General features: G+C 47.0%; 1 protein-coding gene across 8 annotated transcripts in view; it reads right to left on the bottom strand.

The window, feature by feature from the left end:
• Positions 1-16,490: 16,490 nt before the first annotated feature.
• dock3 (dedicator of cytokinesis 3) overlaps positions 16,491-24,868 on the bottom strand; it is a 1,587,592-nt gene continuing 1,579,214 nt past the window's right edge. For all 8 annotated transcript variants that reach the window (XM_072472048.1, XM_072472049.1, XM_072472047.1 and 5 more), the window contains one exon: positions 16,491-24,574. In XM_072472048.1, the coding sequence (XP_072328149.1) occupies positions 24,077-24,574 (498 nt within the window). In that variant the 3' untranslated portion in view covers positions 16,491-24,076. The remainder of the gene's footprint in view (positions 24,575-24,868) is intronic.

The raw sequence follows: 24,868 nt of genomic DNA, 5'->3' as shown, positions 1-24,868 counted from the left end.
AAACTGGTGACTCTAATTATTCGGCAGCCATGGGCCAAAGATTACTGAAATTGTTATAAGAATTATTGATTCATTCCCTTGTGTTGTAACTCCAGGGCACGTGGCACTGGAATTGACCACGCACTTGCCCTGGGCGATGTAAAAATACACTGAACACAAAATTGAATGGTAATGCTCACGGACGTTAAAGGACGACTGTATGAATACGATTCAACATAGTGGGCGGGACTCTATGGTCGGCAACGCTGAAATTGCGTTCGGCGATCGGCCGGAGAATCCCCGTTTGCGCCGAAATCGGGGGCGCCTCCGCTTTTGCGATGTTCTGCCCCCTCGAAAACAGCATACTCAAAGTACGCCGCACGCCGTATTCCCAGGTTCGATTCCCAGCTTGGGTCACTGTGCTGAGTCTGCACATTCTCCCTGTGTCTGCGTGGGTTTCCTCCGGGTGCTCCAGTTTCCTCCCAAAAGTCCCGAAAAACGTGCTGTTAGGTGAATTGGACATTCTCAATTCTCCCTCTGTGTACCCATGTCACTCTACTTTTTAAGCAGGGCGAAAGAGGAACACCAGGGAATTACATACCAGTTAGCCTAAAATCTGTGGTGGGGAAATTGTTGGAGTCTATAATTATGGATAGAGTAGCTAAACACCTCGAAAATGTTCAGTTAATCAGGGAGAGCCAGCATGGATTCATGACAGGTAGGTCATGTCTGTAGTGGGCAGGGGAATGTTTATGCATATTGTTTACATGGACTTCAAGAAAACATTTGATAAATTCCTACATAAGAGACTGTTAACTGAGGTAGAATTGGGAGCAAATTACTGACATGGCTGGAAAATTGGTTGAGTGACAGGTGACAGAAAATAGGGATAATGGGTAGGTACTCAAACTGGCAGGATGTGACTAACTTGAGTTCATAGAATAAATATTGTTTTGCTTTAAAAAATATTTTTCTATTTCTGCTGTACCACACCTGTAGAGTGGGCCGTGTGCTCCCCATACCACAATCTATTCAACGTTGTGAGTCAGGTGAACTCCATGGTACACTTTGGGGTTCTCTAAAACCTGGCCCGTAATACCCCCCCAGCTCTTCCTCCCACTTCACCTTCACCCCCTCAATGGACACCCTATCCTCCTCCAGGATCCTCCCATAAATCCCTTTCTCCAACCCCCCCCCCCCCCCCCCCCTGCTGACAGTACCGCCTCCAATAGCGAGGAGGCCGGTGTTATCAGGAAGGTTGGTAAAACCTTCCTTGTAAAATCCCGAACTGCAGGTACCTAAACCCTTTCCTCTGCGGCAACCCGTACTTCTGTCCCAGCTCCTCCAAGTTCGCAAATCGTCCCCCACGAAACAGATCCTTCATTTCCTTAATCCCCGTCTCGTCCCATCTCCAAAACCTCTCATCGATCCTCCCCGGCTCGAACCCATGATTCCCCCTAATTGGCAACCCCCCCTGACCTGGCCCCCAGCTTAAAATGCTGCCTAAACTGCTCCCAGATCTTCAAAATGGCCACCATCACTGGACTCACTGAATACTTACCCGGTGCCATTGGGAGCGGCGCCGCTGCCAGCGTCCACAACCCCGACCCCCGACTCAAGCATTCCTCCATCTTAACCCATCAGGACTCCCCACCCGTAACCCAGCCTCGCACCTTCTCCACATTCACTGCCCAATATAGTACAGTGAGTTTGGAAGGCCTAGCCTCCCCCCCCCCCCTCCCTGTTGCCCTCACTGCAAGACCATCCTCCTTACCCTGGCCACCTTCCTCCCCTCCCCTTCCAAATAAATGGGGTGACCAATTTGTCCACCTCATTGAAAATGATATTGGTCGAAAGACCGGCAGGCACTGAAATAGGAACAAAAATTGCGGTAATACATTTATTTTAACTGCCAGCACATGCCAACGACAGAGGAAGGTTGTCCCACCTTGTCAAATTGGCCTTCACCTTCCCCACCAAACTCATAAAATTCTACTTTCAGAGCCCACCCCTGTCCTGAGCCACCTGCACCCCCAAGTACCTAAAATGGGTTGACGCCAGACGAAATGGCAGCCCTCCCACCCCGCCCCGACTGGGATACCATAAAATACTCGCTCTCGCCTAGGTTCAATTTATTCCCCAAGAACGACCCAAATCTTTGGAGCTGCCCCATTATATTGCCCACCGACGTGCTCGGCTCTGAAATATACAGCAGCAAACCATCAGCATATAAGGATACTTACTCTATGCTCCACGCCACCCCTTACTATCCCCTTCCACAACCCCGAGCTCCTTAGTGCGATGACCAAAGGCTCTATAGCCAATGCAAACAACAGGAGGGACATAGGACACCCCTGCCTCATACCCCGGTGCAGAGCAAAGTACCCAAATTCATATTATTAGTGTGAACACTCGCCATCGACTCCCTATACAGCAGCCGTACCCACGCCAAAAATCTCGGCCCGATTCCAAATCTTTTGAATACCGCCACCAAATAACCCCACTCTACCCGATCAAATGCCTTCTCTGCATCCAGTGCCACCACCACCTCCATCTCCTTTCCCTCCGCCGGCAACATAATCACATTTAACAACCTTGTCACACTCAAAAACAGCTGCCGTTCCTTCACGAATCCTGTCTGATCTTCGATCACCTTCGGGAGACACCCCTCCAATCTTGCCACCAGCACCATTGCCAATATCTTGGCATCTACATTCAGTCGGGATATGGGCCACACGCCACTGGGTCTTTATGCTACTTTAACAGAAGAGAAATTGAAGCCTGTCCAAATGTCTGTGACAAGTACCCTTACCAATCGCCTCCTCAAACATTCCCACCATCAGCAGAGCCAATGTGTCCTTGAACTTCTTATAATATTTCACCGGGAACCCATCCAGTCCCGCAGCCTTCCCTAACTGCATCCTCCCAATTGCCTCCTTTATCTCCTGCTCCCCCACCAGCCCTGCCCTGTACTCTTCCCCCAACCTCGGGTACTCCACCCTGTCCAGGAACTCCCTCATCTTTTCCAGTGGCTCCAACCTATACAACTTCTCATAAAACCCTTCAAAAACTTTATTGATGTGCTCCGGGGCCACCACTAGCTTCCCTATCTTATCCCGTACCTGGACTATCTCCCTCACCGCCGCCTCCCTCCGGAGCTGACCAGTCAACATATGCCCCGCCTTCTTCCCATGTTCATAGACTGCTCCCCTCGCCCTTCTCAGCTGGCGAACTGCTTTTCCTGTGGACAACTGGCCAAACTTTGAAGCTCCTGGCCAAAAGGGCCGGACCCGAGTACCCCGCGTACCTCCTATCCACCCCCAGAATCTCCTCTATCAATTTTTGGTGCTCCTCTCTCTTCTCCTTGCCCACCCTAGCCTTAAACAAGATCCCCCCCCCCCCCCGCCAACCCAACCCCTAGCCCTCAGAGCCTCCCAGACCACCGGCTGCAAAACTTCCCCTGTGCATTTAAACTCCACACATTTCTTGATCACCTTCCCAATCTTATCGCAAAACTCTGTCCCCTAACAGCCCCACATCCATTCTCCACCTGGCCTCTGAGCCATCCCCTTCTCCAAAACCACATCCACCCAATGCGGCGCACGGTCCGAAATCAATATCACTGAATATTCAACCCTTTGACCCTGGCCAATAACGCCTTCCCCACCATAAAAGAGCCTATTCTCGAGTGCACTTTGTGTACCGGGGAGAAAACCGAATACTCCCACTCCCTCGGGTACAGGAACCTCCACAGGTCCACTCCCATCTCTCTCATGAACCCAGCCAGCACCTTTGCACCCCCCCCCCCCCCCCCGGCCTGCCTGGGTCAGCAAGCGCTGCTGGGATCTATCCACTTTTGGCTCCTACACCATATTCCAGTCTCTCTCTCTCTCCCCCCCTCCCCATCCCCATATTGACTCCTGTGTGTCCAAATCCAGGATGGCACCCAGCACCCTCTTCTCAAACCCTGCATCTTCCCAGTTGGGGCTGTATATGTTCGCCACCAGCCTCCCCTACAATGCTCACAATCACGTACCCTGGTCCATCTGAAACCTCACCCTTTTGCCCATCAATACCACTACCCCCCGAGCCCTGCTATCGAACCCTGAATGGAAAACCTGACTCAACCAACCCTTCCTAAGCCTCACCCGATCATTCACCATCAGATGGGTCTCCTGCAGCATCACCATGTCAGCCTTTAGGCTCGTTCAATGTGCAGACACCCTCAACCTCTTCACCAGTTCCCCATACCCCCTCATGTTCCACGTTACTATTCTGACCACGGGTCTCACCAACACCCCACCCCTCCTATCCGCCATCACAATAACCACGGGCCCTGCCCACTGGGCCTGACCCGTGCCATCCCTTTGTTGTAACAGAGCGGCACAGACACAGGATCAAAGAGCGCGTGGAGAGCGGCAGAGACACAGGGTAAAGAGCGTGTGGAGAGCAGCAGAGACATAGGATAAAAGAGCATGAGGAGAGTGGCAGAGACACGGTAAAGAGCATGTGGAGAGCAGCAGAGATAAAAGAGCGTGAGGAGAGCGGCAGAGACACAGGATAAAGAGCGTGTGGAGAGCAGCAGAGACATAGGATAAAAGAGCATGAGGAGAGCGGCAGAGACACAGGGTAAAGAGCATGTGGAGAGCAGCAGAGACACAGGATTCAAGAGGGTGAGGAGAGTGGCAGCGACGCAGGTTAAAAGAGCATGAGGATGGTGGCAGCGATGCAGGATAAAAGTGTGAGGAGAGTGGCAGAGACACAGGGCAGAGGGTGTGGAGCAGCAGAGACACAGGATAAAAGAACGTGTGGAGAGCAGCAGAGACACAGGATAAAAGAGCGTGGGGAGAGTGGCAGCGACACAGGATAAAAGAGCGTGGGGAAAGCAGCAGAGACACAGGATAAAAGAGCGCGAGGGGAGCAGCAGAGAGACAGGATAAAAGAGCGTGGGGAGAGTGGCAGCGACACAGGATAAAAGAGCGTGAGGAGAGTGGCAGCGACACAGGATAAAAGAGCGTGAGGAGAGAGAGAGCGTCGCAGGATAAAAGAGCGTGAGGAGAGTGGCAGCGACACAGGATAAAAGAGCGTGAGGAGAGAGAGAGCGTCGCAGGATAAAAGAGCGTGAGGAGCGTGGCAGCGACACAGGATAAAAGAGCGTGAGGAGAGAGGGAGCGACGCAGGATAAAAGAGCGTGAGGAGAGTGGCAGCGACACAGGATAAAAGAGCGTGGGAAGAGAGGGAGCGCCGCAGGATAAAAGAACGTGTGGAGAGCAGCAGAGACACAGGATAAAAGAGCGCGAGCAGCAGAGAGACAGGATAAAAGAGCGTGAGGAGAGTGGCAGCGACACAGGATAAAAGAGCGTGAGGAGAGAGGGAGCGACGCAGGATAAAAGCGTGAGGAGAGTGGCAGCGGCACAAGATAAAAGTGCGAGGAGAGTGGCAGAGACACAGGATACAAAGATAATTCAGAGTATCAATAATTGAACCATAGCTCTCAGCTATGGCTAAGTAGCCTTTGCATGTGCTGTCCCCCTGGTGTCAGAGACATTTTGGGACAATGGAACCAAGCCCCCAAAATGATTTGAGTGTTCTCCAGTGTTTTGTAGAGGCAGAGAATAATGTGTATATTTGTTGCACAACAGCAAAACAAATTACTGCATTTAGGCAGCAATCAACTGCAGCACAGCCAACAAGTTTCAGTGAATATCCAGGATGTGGAGTATGTAGAGCATACTTATTTTTCTTCCGAGGGTTTTACTACATGCAATTATACCATCCTGCCATGTGAGCTGCATTGTCATATGGCTGTCCGCTGCACTTAATGAAGTCAACTTTGCAGTTATTGCCAAGGTAATCCAGCATTTTATTGGCCATATATGTTCACTACTATGGGTTTCTAATCCAAGGAAAGTTAGAAAGCATTCAATGGGTGACACATATCTTCCAATATTTTTGGTGCTCAACGTGAAAGATTTGGTGTAAAGTAAATAGACAAATTGAAGTATTCAACTTTTCTCAACTCATCCAAAATCGTCATGGATTATGACTGCATCATGTTTGTTTTTCACACTTAACTAGTTTTTAGAATTTTTATTAAAAGGAAGACATTTTAAAGTAAACACAATAAAGCCATATAGGGCACTTTTATTTAGTGATCAAAGCATTTAAATGGCGGACATAAATTATTGTTATTTCTGCACAGATTTCTAAACTCAATACGACGACAAATTGCGATATAAGTATATCTTTGTAATATCAGTACCAAAATTATTGTTTTAGAGACTTTCTATTCAACTGATTGTAAAACTTGAAATTTAGGTCACAATCCAATGGCCACGCTGTGCCGTGAAAGCAGCTCGCCAAGGCACAGCGTGGCCAGTGAAAGTCAGGAGGCCCCGCTCCCGGGATCTACCCGACTCGCCACGCCTAGTGAGATCCAATGCAATCTTGCAAGACGTTGCGATGTAAATCCTGCCCATTGTGGGCGGGATTACTCTTTGGCAAATCTGCATATTAGAGCGTGATAGCTAGCCTCACTCTAACGTGCTGATTCTTGAAATACCTGAGGCTTTGGGATTCATCTTCTTCGCCTCAGAGACCTCGGGTGAGCGCCGTTGCATCTGGTCCCCACAAATGGCGGGGACCGGATCGAACGGCACTAATGGGGGTCCCTCAGGGGTTCGAAAGCCCCCAGATGCATGCCTTTTGGTCAGGGTGGTTCCATGGCATTACTGGTGCCACCTGGGCACCCTGGCAGTGCCAGGGAACTGCTAGGGCATCATGGCACTGCCAAAGTGCCAAGCTGACATTTTGTATGTGCGTACGATCGGGCCGGGGGTAACGGTCGTGCCACGTTTGGGTGGGGGTGGGGGGTGAAGCTCCCATAGTGCATTCAGGTTGGGGGGGGGGTGGAGAGGTCGGTATTCATTTCGGGAAACTCGGAGATCAGGACGCCATTTAAAAATGGTGTCATGGGAGTGTACCTTTAAGAAATGGGTGTCTATCAAATAGTGGGTAGCGGACAAGAAAGCTAAAGTTCGTAGTTTTGCAAATGGAGATAAAGTTTTATTATTGTTACCAGTGGTAGGTGAACCTTTAAAAGCAAGGTTTTGTGGATCCTATCAGTTTGAAAGGAAATTAAGTGAGGTGAATTATGTGGTAAAATTGCCGGATAGAAGGAAAACTCACCGAGTGTGTCAGGTGAATATGCTTAAAAGTTACTTTGAAAGGGAAGGAGAGCAAAAGGAGGAGGTTTTAATGATTCTAGCTTAAAGTGAAGAACCAAATCCAGATGACTCTGAATTTGGCACCCCTCAATTTAAAATGGAAAATGAGGATGTTTCTAAAAATTGGGATAAATTGTTCAGTTACCTTCCAGAGGAAAAACGAACTGATCTGAAAGAGTTATTGATATCACATGGGCAAGTTTGTGGAGATAAGTTGGGAAGTACTAAAATGGCTATACATGATGTAGATGTGGGAAATGCTGTTCCAATTAAACAACATCCATATAGACTTAACCCTTTAAAATTGGCACAGATTAACAAAGAAATTGAAAGTATGCTTAAAAATGGCATAATTGAAGTGGGTTGCAGCCAATGGCGCTCACCAATAATGATGGTATCCAACTGAAACTGAACGGTATCCAACAATTGTGTATGGACTATGGCAGTTACAAGAACGGACTCTTATCCTATCCCACGCTTGTGAGGATTGCATTGAGAAGGTGGGACAATCAGCTTTTATTTCCAAACTGGATTTACTTAAAGGTTACTGGTAGGTACCTTTATCCGAAAGAGTGAAGGAGATTTCAGGTTTTGTGATTCCAGATGGTATATACCAATTCAAAATTATGCCATTTGGCATGAAAAATGCCCCAGCAACATTTCAACGGTTAGCTAACAAAGTCGCTTCAGGATTACCCAATTGTGCAGTATACAACGACGATCTGGTAATTTTTAGTCCGACATGGAAAGAACATTTGAAGCATCTGATGGAGTTATTCGATCGACTTCAGGAGGCGGGTTTGGTGGTAAACCTAGCCAAAAGTGAATTTGGAAAAGCCCAACTCCTTGGCCATACAATTGGACAGGGTCAAATGGTCCCACGGGTTGTGAAAACAAAAGTTATTGCGGAGTTTCCAATACCCTTGACACAAAGGGAAATAATGCGATTTCTTGGCATGAGTGGATTTTACTGGAAATTTCTGCCGAATTTTAGCAGTGTGGTCGCTCCATTGATGGACTTGCTAAAGAAACGTAGCAAATTTCAGTGGACAGCGGAGTGTCAACAGGCATTTGCCGGCCTGAAGGCTGTGTTAACCACTGCTCCTGTGTTGGCCACCCCAAATTACACAAAACCATTCAAAGTGGCTGCTGATGCGAGTGATGTGGGCGTAGGTACGGTGCTCTTACAAGAACACGACAAAGGAATAGAGTAGCTTATTGGTTATTTTTCAAAGAAATTGAATAAGCACCAGAAGAAGTATTCAACGATTGAGAAGGAGACTTTGAGCTTGCTGTTGGCTTTGCAACTTTTTACATTTATGTGACCAGCAATTTGTTGAAACAATTATATATACTGATCATAATCCATTGGCGTTTTTGGAGCGATTCCGGAATAACAATGCTTGGCTCTTTCGATGGAGTTTATTGTTACAGCCATTTCATTTATGTGGCAGGACGAGAAAACGTGATAGCCGATGCTTTGTCACGAATGTGATGAAGAGAAGCAGGTTCGATGGAGGACGAAGAACTAAAATGAACTATGTTATTAGAAATGTTTGCGTGGACTTCCGGGTGCGGCGATGACCAGCTGAGTCGCACGTTTCGGCAGCTCCCTGTGAAACGGACTTTTGGGCTCTTGATAGAAGCCCCAACGGCAATTTTGACGGCTAAAAACACTGTGCGGTAAACCAGAAGGGAATCCCCCCTGGATACGGATGGAAAAAGGAGGAGAGAGTGGCCAGATTGCAGTGGATCCTTTAGAACAGCGGCAAGGAAGGCAAGCAAAAACCAAGATGGCGTCGGAAGGTGGCAGTTTAACATGGGGCCCTGAACAACAAGAGTTCTTGAAATGCTGTGTGGAAGAGATCAAAAAGGAAATGAAGAAAGAGCTGTTGGCCCCGATACTACAGGCGACCGAAGGGCTAAAGGAGGAACAAAAGACCCAGGAGCGGGAGCTTCGGGTCGTGAAGGCAAAGGCAGCCGAGAATGAGGACGATATACAGGGCCTGGTGGTGAAGACGGAGACGCAGGAGGCACATCAGAAACGATGTGTGGAAAGGTTGGAGGCACTGGAAAACAACGCAAGGAGGAACAACCTGAGGATTCTTGGTCTTCCTGAAGGTGTGGAGGGAGCGGACGTCGGGGCATATGTGAGCACGATGCTGCACTCGTTAATGGGAGCGGAGGCCCCGGCGGGTCCGTTGGAGGTGGAGGGAGCATACCGAGTGATGGCGCGAGGACCGAGAGCAGGAGAAATTCCCAGAGCCATAGTGGTGAGATTCCTCCGTTTTAAGGATAGAGAAATGGTCCTTAGATGGGCGAAGAAAACTCGGAGCAGTAAATGGGAGAACGCGGTGATCCGCGTTTATCAAGACTGGAGTGCGGAGGTGGCGAGAAGGAGGGCGAGCTTTAATCGGGCCAAGGCGGTGCTTCATAAAAAGAAGATAAAATTTGGAATGCTGCAACCGGCAAGACTGTGGGTCACATATCGAGGGAGGCACCACTACTTTGAGATGGCGGATGAAGCGTGGACTTTTATTGTGGAAGAAAAACTGGAATGAGCGGGTTATTAAAAAGAACGTTCGAACAAAGTGGTGGGGCGAATGTGGGGGGCAAAGAGGGGTTTTATGTACTAATCCTGCGATGTGGTAACTTTTCTCTCTCCCACAGGTGGTGATGGGGGGAGGAGGGGAGGTGGAGGAGATGGGGCGTTGGCCATTGGGGGCGGGGCCAAGGGAGAAGCGCGGGCTTGGTTCCCGCGCTATGATAATCATGGCGGGAATAGAGAAGCAGGAAGGAGGGGGCGTCGCACGGTGCGAGCCGAGGTCACGGGGGGAAGCCGAGGTCAGCCAGAGTTTGCTGACTTCTGGGAGCAACATGGGGGGAGTAATTACGCTAGCGGGGGATCTAGCGGGGGGGGGGTTGGGAGGGGGGAATTACTGGGTTGCTGCTGCTGGGGAGAAGGGGGAGCTGGTCTGGGAGAGGATGGGCGGGGGGGCACCGCCTGGGGGAGATACAGCTACGTGGGAACCGGGTGAGGAGCTGGAAAAAGGTGATGGCTAATCGACAAGGGGGTGGGTAGGAAGCCCCCCAACTCGGCTGATCACGTGGAACGTGAGAGGGCTGAACGGGCCGATAAAGAGGGCACGGGTACTCGCACACCTTAAGAAACTTAAGGCAGATGTGGTTATGTTACAGGAAACGCACCTGAAACTGATAGACCAGGTTAGGCTACGCAAAGGATGGGTGGGGCAGGTGTTCCATTCGGGGCTAGATGCGAAAAACAGGGGGGTGGCTATATTAGTGGGGAAGCGGGTAATGTTCGAGGCAAAGACTATAGTGGCGGATAACGGAGGCAGATACGTGATGGTGAGTGGCAAACTACAGGGGGAGACGGTGGTTTTGGTAAACGTATATGCCCCGAACTGGGATGATGCCAATTTTATGAGGCGGATGCTAGGACGCATTCCGGACCTAGAGATGGGAAAGCTGATAATGGGGGGAGATTTTAATACGGTGTTGGAACCAGGGCTGGATAGGTCGAAGTCCAGGACTGGAAGGAGGCCGGCAGCAGCCAAGGTACTTAAAGATTTTATGGAGCAGATGGGAGGTGTAGACCCGTGGAGATTTAGCAGACCTAGGAGTAAGAAGTTCTCGTTTTTCTCCTATGTCCATAAAGTCTACTCGCGAATAGACTTTTTTGTGCTAGGTAGGGCATTGATCCCGAAGGTGAGGGGAACGGAGTATACGGCTATAGCCATTTCGGATCACGCTCCACACTGGGTGGACTTGGAGATAGGGGAGGAAACAGGAGGGCGCCCACCCTGGAGAATGGACATGGGACTAATGGCAGATGAGGGTGTGTGTCTAAGGGTGAGGGGGTGCATTGAAAAGTACTTGGAACTCAATGATAATGGGGAGGTCCAGGTGGGAGTGGTCTGGGAGGCGTTGAAGGCGGTGGTTAGAGGGGAGCTGATATCAATAAGGGCACATAAAGGGAAGCAGGAGAGTAAGGAACGGGAGCGGTTGCTGCAAGAACTTTTGAGGGTGGACAGACAATATGCGGAAGCACCGGAGGAGGGACTGTACAGGGAAAGGCAAAGGCTACATGTAGAATTTGACTTGCTGACTACAGGCACTGCAGAGGCACAATGGAGGAAGGCACAGGGTGTACAGTACGAATATGGGGAGAAGGCGAGCAGGTTGCTGGCACACCAATTGAGGAAAAGGGGAGCAGCGAGGGAAATAGGGGGAGTGAGGGATGAGGAAGGAGAGATGGAGCGGGGAGCGGAGAGAGTGAATGGAGTGTTCAAGACATTTTATAAAAAATTATATGAAGCTCAACCCCCGGATGGGAGGGAGAGAATGATGGGCTTCTTGGATCGGCTGGAATTTCCCAAGGTGGAAGAGCAGGAAAGGGTGGGACTGAGAGCACAGATCGAGGTAGAAGAAGTGATGAAAGTAATTAGGAGCATGCAGGCGGGAAAGGCCCCGGGACCGGATGGATTCCCAGTCGAATTCTATAGAAAATATGTGGACTTGCTCGCCCCGGTACTGACGAGGACCTTTAATGAGGCAAAGGAAAGGGGACAACTGCCCCCGACTATGTCTGAAGCAACGATATCGCTTCTCTTAAAGAAGGAAAAGGACCCGCTACAATGCGGGTCCTATAGACCTATTTCCCTCCTAAATGTAGATGCCAAGGTCCTGGCCAAGGTAATGGCAATGAGAATAGAGGAATGTGTCCCGGGGGTGGTCCACGAGGACCAAACTGGGTTTGTGAAGGGGAGACAGCTGAACACGAATATACGGAGGTTGTTAGGGGTAATGATGATGGCCCCACCAGAGGGAGAAACGGAGATAGTAGTGGCGATGGATGCCGAGAAAGCATTTGATAGAGTGGAGTGGGATTATTTATGGGAGGTGTTGAGGAGATTTGGTTTTGGAGAGGGGTATGTTAGATGGGTGCAGCTGTTGTATAGGGCCCCAGTGGCGAGCGTGGTCACGAATGGACGGGGATCTGCATATTTTCGGCTCCATAGAGGGACAAGGCAGGGATGCCCTCTGTCCCCATTATTGTTTACACTGGCGATTGAGCCCCTGGCGATAGCGTTGAGGGGTTCCAAGAAGTGGAGGGGAGTACTTAGGGGAGGAGAAGAGCACCGGGTATCTTTGTATGCAGACGATTTGCTACTATACGTGGCGGACCCGGCGGAAGGGATGCCAGAAATAATGCGGATACTTGGGGAGTTTGGGGATTTCTCAGGGTATAAATTGAACATGGGGAAAAGTGAGTTGTTTGTGGTGCATCCAGGGGAGCAGAGTAGAGAAATAGAGGACCTACCGTTGAGGAAGGTAACAAGGGACTTTCGTTACCTGGGGATCCAGATAGCTAAGAATTGGGGCACATTGCATAGGTTAAATTTAACGCGGTTGGTGGAACAGATGGAGGAGGATTTCAAGAGATGGGATATGGTATCCCTGTCAATGGCAGGGAGGGTGCAGGCGGTTAAGATGGTGGTCCTCCCGAGATTCCTCTTTGTGTTTCAGTGCCTCCCGGTGGTGATCACGAAGGCTTTTTTTAAAAGGATTGAAAAGAGCATCATGGGTTTTGTGTGGGCCGGGAAGACCCCGAGAGTGAGGAAGGGATTCTTACAGCGTAGCAGGGATAGGGGGGGGCTGGCACTACCGAGCCTAAGTGAGTATTATTGGGCCGCTAATATTTCAATGGTGAGTAAGTGGATGGGAGAGGAGGAGGGAGCGGCGTGGAAGAGATTAGAGAGGGCGTCCTGTAGGGGGACTAGCCTACAGGCTATGGTGACAGCCCCATTGCCGTTCTCACCGAGGAACTACACCACAAGCCCGGTGGTGGTGGCTACACTGAAGATTTGGGGACAGTGGAGACGGCATAGGGGAAAGACTGGAGCCTTGGGGGGGTCCCCGATAAGAAACAACCATAGGTTTGCCCCGGGGGGAATGGATGGGGGATATGGAATGTGGCAAAGAGCAGGTATAACGCAATTGAAAGATCTATTTGTGGATGGGAAGTTTGCGAGTCTGGGAGCGCTGACCGAGAAATATGGGTTGCCCCAAGGGAATGCATTCAGGTATATGCAACTGAGGGCTTTTGCGAGGCAACAGGTGAGGGAATTCCCGCAGCTCCCGACACAAGAGGTGCAGGACAGAGTGATCTCAAAGACATGGGTGGGGGATGGTAAGGTGTCAGACATATATAGGGAAATGAGGGACGAAGGGGAGACTATGGTAGATGAACTAAAAGGGAAATGGGAAGAAGAGCTGGGGGAGGAGATCGAGGAGGGGCTGTGGGCAGATGCCCTAAGCAGGGTAAACTCGTCGTCCTCGTGTGCCAGGCTAAGCCTGATTCAGTTTAAGGTATTACACAGGGCACATATGACTGGAGCACGGCTCAGTAAATTTTTTGGGGTGGAGGATAGGTGTGCGAGGTGCTCGAGAAGCCCAGCGAATCATACCCATATGTTTTGGTCATGCCCGGCACTACAGGGGTTTTGGATGGGGGTGACAAAGGTGCTTTCAAAAGTAGTAGGAGTCCGGGTCGAACCAAGCTGGGGGTTGGCTATATTTGGGGTTGCACAAGAGCCGGGAGTGCAGGAGGCGAGAGAGGCCGATGTTTTGGCCTTTGCGTCCCTAGTAGCCCGGCGCAGGATATTGCTAATGTGGAAAGAAGCCAAGCCCCCGGGGGTGGAGACCTGGATAAATGACATGGCGGGGTTTATAAAGCTAGAGCGGATTAAGTTCGTCCTAAGGGTGTCGGCTCAAGGGTTCACCAGGCGGTGGCAACCGTTCGTCGAATACCTCGCAGAAAGATAGACGGAATGGGAAAAAGAAGGCAGCAGCAGCAGCCCAGGATCGGGGGGGGGGGGGGGGGAGGGGTGGGGGGGGGGGGGAGGAGGAACCAGAAGGACTCTCAGGGTTGTTAATATATACTGTATAGTATGTATAGGTCGTTGCTACAGATAATTATATATTGGACTGTTAAATTATATTTTTGGAGAGTGTTACTTGTGACAGGGCAGTTGCCAATTAGGGCTAGTTTTCATTTTTGTTATTTATTATTTATTCATTTTTTGTTTATAAAATAGGTCATTGTTATTTGTGTTGTTATAATATTGTGTAAAGGATGCACAATGTACTGTGTTGGTTGACCAAAAATTTTCAATAAAATATTTAATAAAAAAAAAAGAAATGTTTGCGTGTTTTGTTGGAAAAAAAGTATATTTACTGTCAATATTTCTTAAAGGAATATCTTGAAGTTGATGGTTTCTTTTTTTTTCTTGGGAAGGTGTCATGCGAATGTACCTTTAAGAAATGGGTGTTTACCAAATAGCTGCATTGATGTCATTGTGTGGGTGGAGCTAGGTTGTGTCTGGCTTTTACATTTGTTTTGAGCTGGAAGCTGTTTGTGGCTTTGTTTTGCTTTCGTTTTAGGCAGTTGAAAGCTGAATTCAGACAAGGAAGGTTCATTTTGACTCTTTCTCTGTATGTTAAAAGGTGTCCAGATCACTTGATAATTTAAAAGTGATAACTGCCTTGTGTAAAGAATTTATATCTACTGCTTTGTTAAAAATGATGCTTGGCTTATGGATGTTGTTAGGAAAGTTATTAAGGGTTACATACAGAGTACTGTATCTGTGGGGGGTAGTTGAGTTGGTAGTTGATAAAATGTTTACTGTGTGTTTATAAAATGTTAATTGAATTCATAGAATAAACATTTTATTTAAAAATACTTAAGGTCTCTTTTGCATAACACCTGGAAAGTAGGCCCTTGTGCTCCTCATAATCAAAATCTATTAAAAGTTGTAGGTCAGGTAAACTCCATGATATAATTTGGAGTTTTCTGAACCCTGGCCCATAATAATGGCGTCTTGATCTCTCACTACACTGGGGAGTTCCGGCGAGCAGAGCTCCCCACTTTACAAAATGGAGCTATGTGCGACCTTGGCCGCGTGTTCCTAATTCACGCCCCTTATACATTGTGAGTCGCGTTGAATAGCCATGTGTTTCTCGGCACTGCGAGCGCCAGGAAACACACGGCTAAACGTGCTAGCTAGGGGACTTTGTTCCCTTTTAGGAGAATCGCGCCCTTCGGCCCTCATATTATGAGGGGCTCACAATATGGAAAAAAAAGACTAAGTTGTAGATGACAAAGCTCATGCATAAATCCAACACTTAGTGTGGGATGGGGCTTTTGGCTGATAATCCTTGTTATTTTTGTTTCCAACTCCAGCCAGAACTCATCATGGGGAGGAGGGCGGACGCCCTTGCCTTTGCCTCCCTGATCGCCCGCCATAGAATCCTGCTCAGCTGGTGGTCAGCAGCACCACCCAAAGCTGCAGACTGGCTGTCCGACTTATCGGAATTTCTCCAAATTGAGAAAATCAAATTCGCCATCTGGGGGTCGGAAGATGGCTTCTTCAGAACATGGGAGCCATTCACCCAACTGTTCCGGGACCTGTTTGTGGCCAACGAACAAACAAATAAATAATCAAGTAGCCAAGAACCAGGGAAAGTCGCCAAGACATGAGAACAGAGAAGGGAGGGAGGACTGGGGTGGGGGGGGGGGGGGGGAAACAGTGCAAGAGGGGCCAAACACAACAGGAAAAAAAGAGGAGCTGCAGAGAGGGTGGGGGGAGGGGGGGGGGGGGAAGGAGAGGGGGGGGGAAAGGGGGCAGGGAGGGGGAAGGGGAAGGGAGGCAGGGAAGAAGGAAGGTGGCAAAGAATAATAGAGTGGAGCCAGAGGGGAGGAAAGACGAGGGGACACAAACTGGAAGAAGACTGGGAAATGACAACGACCATAATAAACACAGCAGGGCAACAGAGAGTAACAAAGTACAGGAGGAAGGAACAACAGACGGCCGAAGTGGAGGCAAACACACAACAGTGAAAACCAACCTGGAGAAGCAAGCAACATCAGGGGTGTCGCCCAGGCGCCCCGCCCACCCAGTTTTGTTTTGCTTGTGCCCCCCCCCCTCCCCAAGACATGTATAATGTAATTGTCTCTCTGTTGCTTCTATGTATATACACTTCCCCAGTTTTTACCTTCCCACCCCTTGTTTTTTTATTTATGAGTTTTTTTATTTATGTAGTACATTTGTTTTTGTTATCTTTTTTTGGTTTCTCTTTGTGTGCATCTTTAAATATACCATGTACAATAAAACCCAATAAAAAACATTTAAAAAAACATTTTGTTTCCAACTGATAAGACATGGAATTACTTATTAAATCAAGGCCCAGACAGACACAAAATTACTTGTTAAATCAAGGTTTTAATTTTAAGCATTAAGGAATTACACATCACAGCAATTTGGTGAATAGGAAAACAAACTGCGAGTATTTACATCTAAAATTCACGTCACATATTCTGACATGCTAACACGATATATACAGTAAAATCCCACTATGTACTTTTACCAATGCAATCTTGCTAGTCTTACCAAAACTGTAAAGGGCAGTTCTATTAAGTACACAAAAAATGGTGTTGAGTTGATCTTTTAAGAGTACAACTATACCTAACCATGGATCTGGTGACAGCTCACTTACCATTTTGATCAAGTGCTTTTTTTAAGCTCTACCCATCCTTACCCCATCCTTTAAAGTCAATTTGGCTTTGAGAATTTTTCCTCAGCCATCAGGGGATTTGCTGAAAATCATTCTGCCGTGCCCACCGCCATCTTTTGTCAAAGTTAAGAGCTAGTCAGTGGAGGTTCAACTGGTCCTGAAACACAGTTCCCCAGCACCTATCGTTTTTTTCTAAACCTGGGACACATGGCGAATGTCTGCATTGAGTTACTGACTCTCTGGCCTGGGCCAGTCATAGCTCTTGGTGTGCAGTGAGGGTCACAGAATGGAAGTTCATTCACACAACAGGTCAACCCCTCATCAGTGGTCTCTTTCTCTTTGCCCTTTTTATAAAATTCATAAATACACAGCATTCAAAAGGGTAGATTTGTACAAGAAGCAATATTATTCGGGCACTGACATGGTCCAATAGAGACAGACACTATTTGGGAAGGGAGGGAACAGCTACACATCACTGTGTGGATAATGCTGACAAGTTTTAAATCAGAGCAACCCATGGTTACAACAGGCAGTTTAAACTCCATCATTTCAAACATTGCTGCTGTACAGAAAAACGGGACTGTAAATTACAAGGCTCACAAAAATACATCTGGCATGCTTTAGTTACAGGACACACTCCAGGGCTTGTGTACTGCGAAGAAAGCACTGCAATAGCTTGGTAAATATTAAATAAGAACTGTGTCTATTAAGAGGCACATTACTGTTATACATCAAAATGTATTTTTTATTTTACAAATTCTTTTCACACTTCATTTTCTTTTTCACAAAATCCTCAGTGGAACTCCTGACTTATGAAAGAAAGTTAAGATTGAAGAAAAAAATAAATTAAAACAACTTTAATTTGTCTTTTCTTTTAAGACAACATTTTTCATTTTGCAATTGTCCCGAATGGAAAGATCCAGTAAACGGATGGGGGTGTTGACCATGCAGTGTATACACACACAGCATTGAAGATTGAGATGAAGGAGGCTGACAATTATTTCTCGACTTCAAGTCTTTTCCTTGAATAAGAGCTGTCTCCAATTGAATTCCAGTTGGATAGCTACTGTAATATATTTAAGGATTTCACTGGCCACCTCTCTGTCTCCCCTCTTACCTTGGGGAAGAGTAGCACAGTACCAGTAGCTTGGAGACTATTCTGTATCTTGCTGATTGGACAGTATTCTATACAAGAGCGATTTGTTATAATTCTATACCTCAGGCCGCTCAGGTGTCTTGCAGTGCTCAGCCCCCACCCATTATCATTAATCGATAATACATCAATCATAGAATACTCAATGATACAGGTAGAGTTACAATCACTTTTCAATTCTCTTCACTGTTGTACCAAATTATAACTTCTATTTTTGTTAATACTTACACTAACTACCCTTTCTGCACAATCTCTGATATGTTTCTTGCTTTATTTACAGCTTTCTCTTAATAGCACATCTTGCTCTATATTATTCCACATCTTTGTTACAACATGAAATCATCAGCTCAGTTGTTGATAAACACTGTAAACATCTTTGTAAATCAGCTCTTATGATCTGTCTGATATAATACTTCTTTCCCTCAGAAATAAACTGTCAAAAACTTGCTTTCAAAGACAGCCGTCAATTAAAATATAAATTTTGTATAGTTTTGTAACTGTTGCATAAGATTTCTGTATTTTTGTACTTGCTGCATTGTGGCTTGTAAGGGCAGGGTGCAATGTATCTTTAGATATATGTATCCATGAGGCCAAAATATCCTGAATTCCTATATGAGTCAGATGGTAAAGACCAATGTGATATATATATATATATAATTGGTGCAAAAAATATCACTTACATATTTAAAATGACAATAAGCACATGTTATCTCTGTGAAATGTGCAGACATTTCTCCAACAGATTTTATTTATTGTCCTGAAAGTACATGAAAAATGAATTAAAGTGGAGCATAAGCAAGAGCATGAAAAGAAAAGATACGCATACACCTTTTAAAAAACTCAAATCTGCATCTGCTTTTCCTTGGGAATATGAGTTTCTCCAGCAAGGTCAGTATTTATTGCCCATCTTAACTGTTTTAAGAAGGTGGTGGTGGGCCTCTGCCTTGAACCGCTTGGTTCATATGGTGCAGGTATACCCACAATGCTATTCGGGAGTTCCAGTTTAATGCAGTGACAGTGAAGGAACGACGATATACACTTTCTGGCTTCCACCACAGTGGGCTTCCCCGTGATGGATGCGGCAATCCATTCAAATCCTTATTTACTTTGGTGGGATCAGATGATCCTATCAGCAGCAGGGCCTGGAAAATACCATCCATAGTTCCAAGTCAGGTTGGTGTGTGGTTTGAAGCAGAATTTGCAAGTGGTAATGGTGTTCCCATGCGCCCGCTGCCCTCATTCTTCTTGTTGGTAGAGATCGTGGGTTTGGAAGGTGCTGCCGAAGGAGCCTTGGGGAGTTGCTGAAGTGCATCTTGTAGATGGTACAAACTGCTACAACTGTGCACCGGAGGTGGAGGGAGAGAATGTTTAATGTAGTGGACGGGGTGCTGAATAAGAGGCTACTTGGTTCTGGATGGTGTCAAGCTTTTTGAGTGTTGTTGGAGTTGCCCTCATCCAGGCAAATGGACATCTAGGCAAGTGTTTACATTTCCTGACATGTTTCCGTCATCTGGCTGCAGGACTTGGTTAGGAAATGCACCGCCAGGTGAGTTACTGGCACCAGGTGGTCAGGAAGATCCCAGATTTAATCCCAACTCTGATCCGAATAGGCTGATTTCATTTGGGTACTGATAGAGCTGCTGCAAAAGCCTCCAAACCGCTGCACTGAGGAAGGGAAGAATTAATCTGGGTTTCTGCTTCTGATTACAAACCAGCGATAATGTGTGCATGTGTGGAAAAGGACAGGTTTGGTTTATTAGTCATGTTCCCCATGGTTAGACTACCTGTTGACACTCACTGTTAGACTCCCATTAGGGCAGCTGTCCACATTATTACAGCAAGAATCAGCAAAATAGAGTGGGGAATTGTTAGAGAATTTTAAATAAAAATTAGGGATTTTACTGCAGGGGAATTGAACTTTTCCAATTTCAAACACCCAATGTAAGTATCAAGAACACAGAAACAATGCTGCAGTCAGAGACAAATCCTCTACTCTGCCTCAATAATGCGCCTCAGCCCACACATAAGAAGAGCACCCCCAACTGCAGTGCGTCATTTTCTGGTTTCTCACACCAGCCAAGCTGTGGTCTCTGATTGATATTGTCAGTCAAGTGCTGAACTGGACAGTTTTTTACTAAAGATCCAGGCGTGTTGAGATTGAGACTATTAAACCTCAAATACAATAGAGTCAAAACACAACAGAACTCAAAACAATCCTCACTTAAAGCAGACTTAGGTTTAGTGACATCTATCAATCTGCTTCATGAACAATGAAACTATTAGATAAATACAATTTCCTCTGTCGCTAAATTCTGTTCCCTTTATTCAAAAGAAAGTTCTAATGTAGGTTTCCATCAGTTTATTCTGAATGGGTCTTTACATATGTAAAATTAACAGGCCAAGGATTGAAATGCAGTTGCAATATATGCTCCAGTAGTAGTTGGTGGCAGGATCAAAACAGCTTTGTCCACTAATATCACTGATGATAATCTGCAGCCTTCCACGCTCCCCATAATTTACCACTTGTATTTTCTTCACTTTTCCTGGTTTCTTTCCCCCAAAATTTACAGACTTTCTGTGGCCTTAAAAGTCATTGCAGCACGACAAACTAAGCAATGGGCATTATCTGCCTTTCTCACTGTGGACGACTCTTTGTTAACAATGTAATGGTCTGGATTCTCTGTTTGGTAGACTAAGTCCCCACGCTGGCATGAAAACGGTGGTGTTTTATGCAAAGGGGCGGACCCCAGGCAATGGCCTGAGGCCGTGGATACGTATTCTAGGAGTACGCTGCTTTTCAGGGAGCGGAGCATCGTGAAAACGGCGCTGCCACCGATTTTGGTGTCATCGGGGATTCTCTGTTCCCTCGCTGAAATCGATTTCGGCGTCGGGGAGCGGAGAATCCTGCCTAATAGTTGCTAAGAGAGCCCATATCAGCTGTGGCCCATGGAAACACCAATCAGCGTTTAAGTAGAACTCAAATGATGGGCAATGTAGGGAACTGACATTATTTATAAAATCATCCGGATGGATGAATCACCTTCTAAACTGATGTGCTATGGAAATATAGGCAGCTGGAGCTTTTAGGGAACAGTACCTGCATGTAAACATGGTCTTGTTGAGAAATTGGTATAGAAAATGTTTCTAAAAATATTTTGTTCCAGCTTCTTCCAGCTGCAACATGACTTGCCAATTCTTATCCTCAATGCCCCGGCCAATGAAGGCAAGCTTGCCGTATGCCTTCTTGACTACCTTCTCCACCTGTGTTGTCCCTTTCAGACCAGTTACATTTTCCTCCAAATCATTTATATATACTACAAACAGCAAAGGTCCCAGCACTGATCCCTGTGGAACACCACTGGTCACAGCCCTCCAATGAGAAAAGCATCCTTCCATTGCTACTCTCTGCCTTCTATGACCTAGCCAGTTCTGTATCCACCTTGTCAGCTCACCCCTGATCCCGTGTGACTTCACCTTTTGTACTAGTCTACCATGAGGGACCTTGTCAAAGGCCTTACTGAAGTCCATATAGACAACATCCACTGCCCTACCTGCATCAATCATCTTAGTGACCTCCTGTAGTTGCAGCTGTATAGAACCTTAGTTAGGCCACACTTGGAGTATAGTGTTCAATTCTGGTGCCACACTACCAGAAGGATGTGGAGGCTTTAGAGAGGGTGCAGAAGAGATTTACCAGAATGTTGCCTGGTATGGAGGGCATTAGCTATGAGGAGCGGTTGAATAAACTCGGTTTGTTCTCACTGGAACGAAGGAGGCTGAGGGGCGACCTGATAGAGGTCTACAAAATTATGAGGGGCATAGACAGAGTGGATAGTCAGAGGCTTTTCCCCGGGGTAGAGGGGTCAATTACTAGGGGGCATAGGTTTAAGGTGAGAGGGGCAAGGTTTAGAGTAGATGTACGAGGCAAGTTTTTTACGCAGAGGGTAGTGGGTGCCTGGAACTCGCTACCGGAGGAGGTGGTGGAAGCAGGGACGATAGTGACATTTAAGGGGCATCTTGACAAATACATGAATAGGATGGGAATAGAGGGATACGGACCCAGGAAGTGTAGAAGATTGTAGTTTAGTCGGGCAGCATGGTCGGCATGGGCTTGAAGGGCCGAAGGGCCTGTTCCTGTGCTGTACATTTCTTTGTTCTTTGTTCTTCCCACACCTAAAATGAATAATTAATATACTGGGGCAATATTCCAGACCCCTTTCGTGAAGGAGCTGCTGTTATTGGGGGACTGTTCCAGGGTCCTTTCCTGAAAGAGTTGCTGTTACTAATGTAGGTTCCAGGGCCCTCTCCTGAAGGAGTTGCTGTTACTAATGTAGGTTCCAGGGTCCTCTCCTGAAGGAGCTACGATTACTGGGGTAGGTTCCAGGGACCTCTCCTGAAGGAGTTGCTGTTACTGAGGGACTGTTCCAGGCCCCTCTCCAGAAGGAACTGCTGTTACTGGGGTAGGTTCCAGGGTCCATTCCTGAGGGAGTTGCTGTTACTGAGGGACTGTTCCAGGGCCCTCTCCTGAAGGAACTGCTGTTACTGGGGTAGGTTCCAGGGTCCACTCCTGAAGGTGCAACTATTACTGGGGGACTGTTCCAGGGTCCTCTCCTGAAGGAGTTCCTGTTACTGGGGGACTGTTCCAGGGTCCTCTCCAGAAGGAACTGCTGTTACTGGGGTAGGTTCCAGGGTCCTCTCCTGAAGGAACTGCTGTTACTGGGGGACTGTTCCAGGGCCCTCTCCCAAATTACCAAATTCTATCTGTGATTTCTGGTGGCTTTTTCATCATGAGGACTGCAGAGTTCATCCTGTTCACATAGTTTCCAGCCTTGGTCACTGTATATTAACAGGTATTTTTTCCCGCCTTTACAATGGGTACCAACGTCCGCTGCAGCATCACAAATGCAGCTTTTGCTAGGTGTGGCTACCTCAGCACACACCAGGAATCAAACATTGGATCAGGGCACTACCCCAAGCTGAATGGTGTTATATGTTACATAGTTATGTTACTGGGTTACTGTTCCAGGGCCCTCTCCCATTTTACATAATTTAAGGATTATTGAAAGAACATCTGGTGGGATAATTTGGCAAATCTGCATCATGGATTCTTCTGGAGATTGAAGTTGTATATAGAGAAGTTGGTTCTATCAGAGCTTGGTAGCAGCTTCAGGAACCCATTGCAAAATTATTCGAGGACCATCAAAATCCTTTAATTATTGCTGAATTTTATCGGGTTTGTTACATCAGAAAGCTAGGTTTGCAATTAAAAACGAACTCGGGTTGTGAGCTGTAATTTTCACTGTCTGCCTATGTATAAAATCACACAAACTTGCTCCTTCCCAAATTTCATCTGGAGTCAGGCCAAAAGAAGTCCAAAGGTTAAACAATTGCCAGTTTTCTAATCCTAGTGAATTAACAAGACAAGCTGTTTTAATGAAGAATAAACCTTAAGTTCTTTACTTCTGAAATATGTGAGATAGCAAATCCGAAGAGAATTCTATGCTGATTTGAGTTAGAAGTACCTAACCAGAACCCAGGAGAGGCCACCGGGTGCTACTTTATACTGACTACATTCCAGATGATTCTTTTATGTTTTTCTTAGCTCTCACACAAGTACGATACCTCAGTGATATATTTTACCCACAAGGCTTCGCAAAAGTGAAAAGTCATGGGAGACCTGGCAGGCAGAAATATCAAGTGCCTTGACCAGAAGACCGAGAAACACCAAATAGGATATGGTAAGCGAAGTAGAGAGGAGAGGCAGGAATATAATGACATGACTTAATATCCTTTGAGGTTTACAAGCCCGGTAATCATCAACTTCTTTCATTCTTTGTTTTCCCAATAATCAAAGTGAAATGAGTGATTGTAACAGGAAATTTTGGACCTGAAGGGTTGAGGACTCTTCAGAACACTTCAAAACTCTCCACACATGGCCCTCCAACTGTAATCATTAAGCAGCCAGGCCATAAACAGGCAGGCCTCCCTTCCCACAAAAATAAAGTATTAGTCCAAAGTAAATAGTTATTCAAAGAAATGTAATCTGTTTGCAACAAACAGAGGTGGCTGACACCCTTAGGATGAACCAGTGAACACCTTGCTTTTAAGCCCTCATTGTGGTCTATTCTTGATTGATACCATGTTCCCATGGTACCTTGGCCTGGTCCTCTTTACCACTGTGGCCAGACTGAGGCAGTTTGCGTATGAAAGCTTTTGACCTGCTCTCTTCTTCAAGTGCTTCTTCATTGTCTGTGTATGTAGACCTGGGGTAATATGGTTTGGGGGGCAAGACTGGTATCTCTGCTGGCTCCTTAGGAAGGACTCCAGTAGGAGCAGAGTGGCTGCGGCATGGGTGAGCTTTCACCGATTCAATGACGTCTGGTTCAGACAGGCTGTACCTTACAGGTATGTAAGGGGCTTCCCCATCCTCGTCTGGGTTCCAGGTCTGACTGGGGACAGAATCTATCATATCAGTGCGCGGTGGCTCTGTTGATTGGCCAAAATTGCTTTCGCTCAAAGAAGATACCCCGCTGCTTGCACTGCCGGACAGAGTAGAGTTGCTGCCATCGAGACCCAAGTGGGGGCTGGTAGGCGATGCAGGAATAGGATGCAGTGAAGACTGTGTTTGGGGGAAAAGAAAGAATTAAGGTTAGTATTCAGTTTTTTGTGAGTCCTAAAAAATAAAAGCCCTTTCATCTCATAATACATTTTTTAGGTGGAACATTGCAGTTAAGTGGTTGTCCCATGACAGTGGTCAATGTCAAAGTGAACCTAGAACTGTGACTAGGAACGTCAGCACTGTTCAACTGTGCAGAACATTATAGTCAAATCTGGGGTGGGATTCTCTGTTCCCCCACCAGTACGTTTTTCAGAGGTGCGCCATTCGCTGGCAGTGGGATTCTTCTTCCCGCCA

The sequence above is a fragment of the Scyliorhinus torazame genome, chromosome 13 (genome assembly GCF_047496885.1).
Source record: "Scyliorhinus torazame isolate Kashiwa2021f chromosome 13, sScyTor2.1, whole genome shotgun sequence".
NCBI classification, from domain to species: Eukaryota; Metazoa; Chordata; class Chondrichthyes; order Carcharhiniformes; family Scyliorhinidae; genus Scyliorhinus; species Scyliorhinus torazame.
The sequence above is the reverse complement of the archived record's forward strand: the minus strand, read 5'-3'. Positions and strand labels throughout refer to the sequence as shown.